Below are 8608 nucleotides of genomic sequence, written 5' to 3' on the forward strand. Positions count from 1 at the left end.
CTGTGGGGGATGGCTAAAGCTCACTGGCCAGGCCTACTACATCCGTGAAATGCTAAGAACTGACAGACAGGGTGGGAGCCAGGATTCCATAATAAAACTTTACTCTTACACAAATCTACAGCTTTTAAACAGTAAAAAGGCAGGCCCACTGGCACCTAGAAAGAAGCCTAGAAGCAGCACTCGGGAAACAGGGCAGCTCTGGCCATCAGCGCGTGGTTACCGGCTCTGCTCAACTGTAAGACACAGAGGGGAGGCCAGTGAGATGAGGAACCCGGGTTACTGTCTGGACCCAGCCCCTTGGCCTGGCCCCACACTTACTATATGTGGAGATGTCGATTTCTTCAGGAAGTTCGGCCACGTTCACCTCAAACCTGTCCTGAACGTCATTGAGGATTTTGGCATCATTCTCATCAGATACAAAAGTGATAGCCAGACCTTTGGTCCCAAAGCGACCTGCACGGGCCACCTGCAGGGTGAGAAAAGTGGGGGGTCAGGCCAGAGACACAGCCTAACCTGGGAGTCTGAGGACAAGCAGGGCCACGTCCCCATGCGCCCCCACCCTGGGAGGGGGGCCTCAAGGAACGGACACCTCTGTGGAAACACTCACTCGGTGGAGGTAGGTGTCTGAGTCCTCGGGCATGTCGTAGTTGAAGACGATGTTGACTCGCTCAATGTCCATCCCTCGGCCAAACAGATTGGTGGCCACCAGGATCCGCCGCTGGAAGTCTTTGAACTGCTGATAGCGCGACAGACTGGGTACAGGAGGAACAAGAGGCGGCCATCAGACATGGGGTTCCTGCGTGACACTCCCCATGAGGCGCCTGCCTAGGAGCCTCTGAGGGTGGCACGCACTCACCGCTCCTCCTGGGCCATGCCCCTGTGGATAGCGATGGCCGGGAAGTTCTGTTCCACAAGGAGCTGGGCCAGGGCCATGCAGCGCTGCACTGACTTCACGAAGATCACCACCTGCAAGGGAGGGAGGCAGGAAAGGCGGTCAGGGTCAGAGGCCCCTGCATCAGCCTCACACAGGCCCAGACCCCCAGGAAGGCCCACACCGTGTCACCTGGTTAAACTCCAACACATCCAAGAGATCAAAGAGCTTGCGGTTCTTCTCACTGTCCTTGAGCTTGACATAGTACTGCTGCAGTCCGTGTAGCGTGAGCTTGGTCTCATCATCCACAAACACCTCCATGGGCTGTGCAGGAAGGGGCAGGCGGGGTTTACTTCTGGGCTTCTGGCCTGGCCAGAATCTTCTAGCGAAGGACTCCATGCCGTGAGGCTTCCCGGAGGGCCTGCTGTCCCCCGGTAAACGCCTTTCTCCCAACAGCTGACCTAAGCTCTGGTCTGACTCGGCTCCCAGTCTGACAAAGACACAGGAGGGAAGGCAGGCCCCTGGGCCCCCCAGCATTCTCACGCAGTGAGGGAAGCGTGGGTGTCCTGGAGCAGCAACAGCTCAGAACCAGAAGCCAGCAGGGCCAGAGCTGGCACACGGAGGCCGCGGCCGCTGTCCCGCCCCACTCACGTCTTGCATGAACTTCCTGCAGACAGGCCTGATCTCCTTGCTCAGGGTGGCGCTGAACATCATGCACTGCTTCTCGTGAGGCGTCAGCCGGAAGATCTCCTGCACGTCCCGCCGCATGTCTGCATGGGGAGGGCGACAAGCAGGTGGGCTGAGTGCCTGGCAGACCAGGACCCCCACCCGAGACCAGCCCCAGCTCCTCCCAACCTGTGCCAGGGAGCCGTTAGCGCCATGACGAGGGCGGTGTGAGCCGAGGAGTGGAGGGAGGGGTGAGTCCCAGGTGCCTGAGGGGCTGGACTCGGGGTGAGCACAGGCGCGGGAGGAGCTGCCATCCACTTACACGCTGCCAGAGCGGAGCAGCCGTGCCAGCGCGCCTCGAGCCACGCTTCAGGGAGGGGAGCCTGAGGCAGAGACAGCCGCTGGGGTGAGAACTGCAGCCGCCTCCCGGGACACAAGCCCCATCTCCCACTGGCCCTGGCGGGGGGCTCACAGGGCAGGCGGGGGCAAGAACTAACTCAGCAGGCGCAAGGGCTGATGTGTACACGGGCCCGGACACGGCTCATTTGGGCCCTGTGGCCCCACTCATCTTGGGCTCAGAAGCAGCAGGGCACTCTGCCCATGCTAGAACTTATCCTAAAATTGTTTACAGAAGACCTGGGCGCCAGCTACCCACCTGACCCCGTCTCTGGAGCAACCTTTGACCTATCCTGTCAGGGCCCACCTGGCTCTGAAGTCTGGGGGTTAGTGGGACTGTGAGGGCGGAGAGGGTGTGGCTGGGTGGGCCTCTGGCAGCTCCCAGACCCAAGCAGGACACTCACCCAGTTGCTCCAGCATCTTGTCACACTCGTCCAGCACGAAGTGTTTCACGTTCTTCAGGTTCAGGCTCCTGTTCCGCACTAGTGCCAGGATTCGGCCTGGTGTCCCCACTACGACATGGGGACAGTTCTTCTTCAGTATTTCTTCATCCTTCTTGATGGAAAGGCCCCCGAAGAACACAGACACCTATGTGGGTGGAGAGAAAGGTGCTTTTGCCTGTCTAAGCACTCCAGGCTGATAGCCACCCAGCCTATAGCCCTGCCAGCTTCTGTTCCAACAGCCCCCTCATCCCCTGGGCCTAGAACCTGAGGACCAGAAAGGCCTGAGAGCCTGGCCCTTGACTCTGGTGGAAAGCAGCCTCACGGCTGGGACCAGCACAGGCCTCTGGGGGCCATGCATAATTCAGCAGGCTCTTAAGGAGCATAAACCACCGCAAACCTCAAAGGCAGCCTCTGCAGCCAAGCTTGGTAAATGGTAAACACTGGCTGGGCCAGAGCCGGGAGAGCAAGTCTGCAGAGGACCATGCAGCACACCCAGCCCAGGCTGAGGAGGCTCACCTTGACACTGGGCATGTACTTGGAGAAGCGTTCATACTCTTTGCTGATCTGGAAGGCGAGCTCCCGCGTGTGGCACATGACCAGGACTGAAACCTGCAGGGCAGGTAGAAGAGAGACACTCAAGGCAGGGTCCCAAGTCCTGTCCCAGCCAGAGCCCAAGCCTGTGTTCTCTCATGGGGGCCCAGGCCCACCAGGCCCCTATCCCTCCAGGGTGCCTGCCAGACTCACCCCACACCTCCAGCCGCTGAAAGGGCCAGTCTGATGTTCTATCTTTGCCCCACCCTTCACTCCCTATATCCCTTCAGCTAACGGGGTCTGTCTCCCACTGCCAGGATCCACAGTGAGACCTAGCTGGTGAGGTAGCCCATGTTAATGGTTTCCTGAGAGTCTGCTCTCTGGCTGTCCCATGACCACCGACGAAGGACGCTGCTCCTGCCTTTATGCCCATGATGCCAAGTGCTACGACCACACCACAACCTCCCACTGAATCTCCCTTTCCTTCAGTTACTGTAAGGAAACAAGGGATCGTGCAATGACACAGCCCAAGGATGTGTGCCCCAGTGTGACAAAAGCACAGCACAGGAATGCACCTCAATTCTCCTCTAGCAAAATTCCTGTGTGAGGAAGTAACTGTCAGCAGCAACTGTAGTAACAAATCCTTATTCAATACAATCTCACCTGAATAAACCTGCACAATCTAGAAATACACATGACAAATTAACACCTGTATCTCTGGCAAGTAAAACCCTGGGCACTTTTCAGTTTCCCCCCTCAGCTTCCATTTCGGGGGGAGGGGGGAGGGGGGATTCGGTCACAATCTTAAAAGCCCACAAAAAGCGCAAAGGATCAAGAAGGCCAAACAAGGGAGCTGTAGCTCCTGATGCCTCAGGCACTGGGCCCCACGGGGAGGGCCCCCACCCACCTGTCCGCTGACTGGCTCAATCTGCTGCAGGGTGGCCAACACGAAGACCGCCGTCTTGCCCATCCCAGACTTGGCCTGGCACAGGACGTCCATGCCCAGGATGGCTTGCGGAATACACTCGTGCTGGACTGAGGGAGAGAGCACGTGTGAGCGACCAGAAACTGGATGCTCCCTGTGTGCAGGCTCCTCGCCAGGTGGCTGAGGAGGCCAAAGTGCGAGTGCTCAGAGGAGGATCCTGGCAGGGAGAACCAGGGAGGCATACCCTCGGATGGATGCTCGAAGCCACAGTCCACTATGGCCCTCAGGAGCTCTGGCTTCAGCAGAAAGTCCCGGAAGCCAGAGCTGTGGATGGAAACATAGGAACCCTTGACGTCTTTCTTGGGGGGAGCAGGAGTGCTCTCCGGAGGAGCCTGGGGCTCTTCATCTTCCTCATAATCCAGAAGCTCATTTTCCACATCCTGTTCCGCCATGCTGCTGAGAAAAGAAGAGGAAGAAGAGCTGAGGGAGGATAAAAAAACCCACCCACTGAGGCTCATCGAGGGAGGCCGCCGAGCAGCTGCAGTCTGTTGACACAGGCCCAAGAAGGGCAAGGCACTGGAGCCGTCTTCCAAGCTGGCACAGAAAGGACCCAGAAGATGAAGCTGACGGCCATCACTCTCTGACCCCTTTCCATCATGCCCCCCCCAGCCCCCCGACTCCTGCAGAAAGTCCCACCATCTCCACTTGGGCAGCACCCCCAGCCTCAGCCTGTCGTGGTCACACCCTGCCCTCCTGTAAGCCACCTCATCTTGGCCAGGGCCCCTGTTCCCCACACCCACACATGCACACACCCCTCCACCTCCCAGGGCCTCCCTCTGCTCTGAGTGAAATCCCCACACTTCCCTATGGTTCTTACATCCCTCCTTGTTGGTCCTTGCACAACTCGTTCCACACTATCCCTTCTGAACCACCCCCAGCCTTGCCTGGCTGCTCAGACTCACCAAGCCCCTACCCCAAGCTTCTGCGGCACCTTGCCCTCACCAGGAAAACTCTAATGACCCACCTCAGCCCACCTAACCTAAAGGAGCTCCCTCCCCACCACTGCCCAAGAAGTCCACCGGGCCTGCACAGGGTAGGCCCCCTGAGACCAGGAGAGGTGGCTGCCAAGATGCTGGAGAGAGCAGAGTCTGCCCTGCCCCAGCTCCGCCCGCTATTTGTGGTCTGCACAGGGGAATAATTAAGTACTCTCATGAACAGGCCTCCCATTGGGCCCAGGCCAATAAAAAGAGAGCTGAGATGGTAAATAGAATTAATACAAAGGTTGCTTACCTCCTGGCTTTATTTTATCCAATACATGCCCAGCACCTACTGGGTGTAAGCTACAAAAGACCCGGGAGTGAGAATATGATCTTTTGTACTCCCAATCCCACCCTAGCCTCCAAGTCTAGAGGGAGGAAGCGCTGAAGCAGTCACTCACTCTTCTTTCTGAGCTGGATACGGAGGGTCCTGGGCCCACTTTCTGGCCCTCCCTGTCTCATTCTCTCCATGACTTCATCCAGCCCCAGGGTTTTAACCACCTCTGTGAGGGAGACCTCCCAAACTTATGTCTCTATCCACTGCCAGCTCCCTTCAACAGCCTCTGTTACCCAGCTACCTTGCCTACATCTCCCCTCAGAACCTGAACTCAGAATACCCAGACCAAAACCCACTGTCTCTTCCTGCAGACCTGCTTCTCAAAAAAGCAATTCCATTTTCTCATTGGCTCTTTCTGTCCCCCTGTCCAGTCAGCCAACAGGTCCCAATAGGGCAATTAGGCCACTTCTTACCGCTGCTACCTCACTGGTCCCAAGTTCCCTTCACTTTTCTTTCTTTTTATATATTTATTTAAATTACTTCTACACCAACGTGGGGCTCAAACTCAGGACCCCAAGATCAAGAGTCACATGCTCTTCTGACTGAGACAGCCAGATGCCCCCTCACCTTTCTTTTTTAAAATTAGAACAGCTTTGGGCGCCTAGGTGGCTCAGTGGGTTGAGCATCTGCCTTTGGCTCAAGTCATGATCTCAGGGTCCTGGGATCAAGTCCCGAGTTCAGCTCTTTGCTTGGCAGGGAGCCTGTTTCCTCCTCTCTCTCTCTGCCTGCCTCCCTGCCTACTTGTGATCTCTCTCTGTCAAATAAATAAAATCTTTTAAAAAATAAACAAATTTAAAAAATACAATTAGAACACCTTTACTGATATAGTCACATGCTCTACCAGAAATATGTGCAACAATCACTACAGCCGGAATGCATTACATATTTCAGTTGGTCTTCAAAAAGACCAAACACATTACCTATCATCCTCCCCCTTCCAACCCCTTTGGCCACTGCTAACCTACTTTTTTTTTTCTATGAATTTGTTGTTTCAGACATCCCATAAATGGAATCACAATATGTCACCATTCATCCAGCTTCTTTCATTCTGCATGTTTTGACATTGATCCGCTTTGTGGTATGCATCAGTACCTTGCTCCTTGTCATGGCTGAACTTCCCCCCCGTAGGGCTACCAGTTCACCCATTGTCAGCTGATGGGTATTTGGGCACCATCGTCTCTTGCCTGGATTTATGCTAATAGTCTCCTCACTGGTCTCCCTGTTTTCCATCCCCCTCCACCTTCTCTCCCCACAAAAGCCAGAGGAAGCCTATTAAAGTGATGTCAGAGAATGTCACTCCTCTGCTCAAAACTCTCCACAGGCTCCCACTGTGCTCAGACAAAAACTCAAGTCCTCACCATGACCTACCAGACCCTACACGAACCGACCCCCTCCATGCTCAGACCTCGTCTCCTCCATCACTCTTACTGGCCTTGCTGCTGTGCCTCAGACCCGCCTCTGCACTTTTGCAGTTGCTGTTCTTGCTGCCCACAATGGACATCAATCCCCCTACTTCCTTCAGACCTCTTGCTCCAGAAGGGTACTTCTTGCAGGTCACACCTAAAAAAGCACCCTTTTTAAGGTCATGCCTGATAGCCCTTTTGCCCAGAGCCTAAAACAGATAAGCACTTAACAACAAGGGCTGAATGAACAGAATTAGAATTGAGGCCTCAAGACAGAGCTTAAGCACTAAAGTATGCATATACCCTTACTAATTCTTGAAAAAAAAAAAAGTAATCTGAACAGGAAGGGGTTAGTTCCCAGGCAGCAGAGAAAAGAACAGGAGCTAGGAAAGGTCAGTCCCAAAACACCAGGCCCTTGTGAGGAATGGAGAGCAAGACTGGCTGGTAGAAGTAGAGGCAAAGGACAAAGCTGGGAAAGCTGTTCAAGTTGAGGGCATTCATACTTTATTTGCTAACCTATAGGGAATCGCTGATTAAATTCTTAAGTGACTCAGTTGTCCCAGAGCAATTTATTCCAGAGTAGATGAGTGGGGAATGAGACCAGAAACAGGGAAAACCAGTCACCAAAAGAGGATCAACCAGCGTGGGGGTGTTATGAGGGAAGAAGGTGGAACATTCAGCAGGGCAGGGTACTCCCTGGGCAGAGAAGAATTAGAGTCACCTACTCTGACCGTCAAACCTGGTGAACAAGAAGAGATGGTGCATTTAAAAGATACAGATCAAAATAAATCGTTTTGTTCTTAGGGAGAGAGATTCAGGGCAGCCTGAGTTTGAGGCACAAATTTTTCTAGAAAGCGGTGAGACAACATGTACAGCTCAAAACAAATTAGAGAGGACGAGGACTGTTGGGGTTTGTCCCACCCAGCGGGGATAGCTGCGACTGCTGAGGCCCCAGGAGCAGATGAACTTGAAAGCTGACGCCGGAAAAGTGACAATTTAGACACACCCACGGGTACCCATTCACAGTCAAAGTGCCCCCAGGGAAGACTTCCATCTCAGTTTGCGTCTGAGACATCTTTTTTGATCTAAATCTCTGGAACCCCGAATCCCCCAAACACAGAGCAAAAACACAGCAATGTGGGGGTAGGCAAGTCCCTCGCACTTGGGGAAGCCTGTCCCGTCTACAAGCTCGGGTTTCCGCCACCGCAACCCCAGACCCTGGCGTCGCCCCCTCCCCAATCCCTCCCCAAACAGCCTAGGCGGTCTTCTCGGACAGAAAGGCTTTCTCTCCAAATCGGGCTCGACCCGTGGACCGCCATGACAGCCTACTCCCGGAAGCGGGCATGGTCCTCGCCCGCCAACAGCCACGGTCCCCCTTTGCGCATGCGCTGTGGCATTCAACGGCCGAACCCGCGCGGCGGGTGCCCCAACCGCCCCGCCCCGCCTTGTCTCGCGCCCGCTCCTCTTCCTCTTCCCCTTAGCCCCCGGCGTCTCCCATCGCCAGCTCGCCCGCAAGTCCGAAGTCTCTGCACCGCGGCCCCGCGCCCCGGGGCCATCGCTCACCTGGCACCCCGTTCGCCTCCGCGTGCTCCGAGAAGTGCCGTCCGACTCCGGTTACCCGTCTCGCGCCCCAGCACGAGCTGTAGGGCTTCCTGCCTCCTACGTCCGACTGCGGCTCTGCTTAGTGGACTGCTGCCTTTTCATTCAAGAGAGGCGGCAGCGATGATTGGGTCCTGCAGGAGGCGTCTGGAGGCTATTGGTGAAGAGAGGAAACAGGGCGTGCCTTTTGCCTCGGGTTCATTGGTCAATCTGAAAGTAGGCGCCCTGGGCTGAGGCCGACGTGAGGCCGTGCGCTGTCACGTGACTGGCGGTTTGCCTTCGGCGGGCGTCTCCATATTTAGTACTGGCAGCTGAAGTCGGGGATGGTTTGCTTTTGGCAAGTGTCTCGCCTTTCTGTTACGTGGCTTCTACGCCTGGCATGGAATTCAGGACTCTTGAA

The 8608-nt window shown here is 55.5% G+C and overlaps 1 protein-coding gene across 3 annotated transcripts; it reads right to left on the reverse strand.

The window, feature by feature from the left end:
* Positions 1–84: 84 nt before the first annotated feature.
* Positions 85–8323, reverse strand: DDX39A (DExD-box helicase 39A). Of its 3 annotated transcripts, none has more exons than XM_059160229.1 (11): positions 8173–8323; positions 4077–4288; positions 3815–3942; positions 2893–2985; positions 2338–2521; positions 1523–1641; positions 1064–1195; positions 857–966; positions 608–752; positions 319–466; positions 85–233 (listed from the first exon to the last, which is right to left on the reverse strand). In XM_059160229.1, the coding sequence occupies exons 2-11, from the start codon at positions 4282–4284 to the stop codon at positions 217–219; spliced, it is 1284 nt and encodes a 427-aa protein (XP_059016212.1). In that variant the 5' UTR covers positions 4285–4288; positions 8173–8323; the 3' UTR covers positions 85–216. The 3 variants fall into 3 exon arrangements, with proteins under 3 accessions (XP_059016212.1, XP_059016211.1, XP_059016213.1); XM_059160228.1 differs by having other exon boundaries at positions 4077–4285; positions 8173–8317; XM_059160230.1 differs by lacking the exon at positions 8173–8323 and adding an exon at positions 6635–6919 and having other exon boundaries at positions 4077–4285.
* Positions 8324–8608: the final 285 nt, after the last annotated feature.

This window comes from Mustela lutreola, chromosome 2 (assembly GCF_030435805.1).
Source record: "Mustela lutreola isolate mMusLut2 chromosome 2, mMusLut2.pri, whole genome shotgun sequence".
NCBI lineage: Eukaryota > Metazoa > Chordata > Mammalia > Carnivora > Mustelidae > Mustela > Mustela lutreola.

Coding starts and splice junctions, on each gene's coding strand:
- DDX39A (XM_059160229.1), bottom strand. CDS start 4,284: ATGGCGGAACAGGATGTGGAAAATGAGCTTCTGGATTATGAGGAAGAT. Junction 1,642..2,337: donor CAAGATGCTGGAGCAACTGG/GTGAGTGTCCTG, acceptor CTCCCCATGCAG/ACATGCGGCGGGACGTGCAG. Junction 1,196..1,522: donor GCAGGAAGTTCATGCAAGAC/GTGAGTGGGGCG, acceptor CTTCCTGCACAG/CCCATGGAGGTGTTTGTGGA.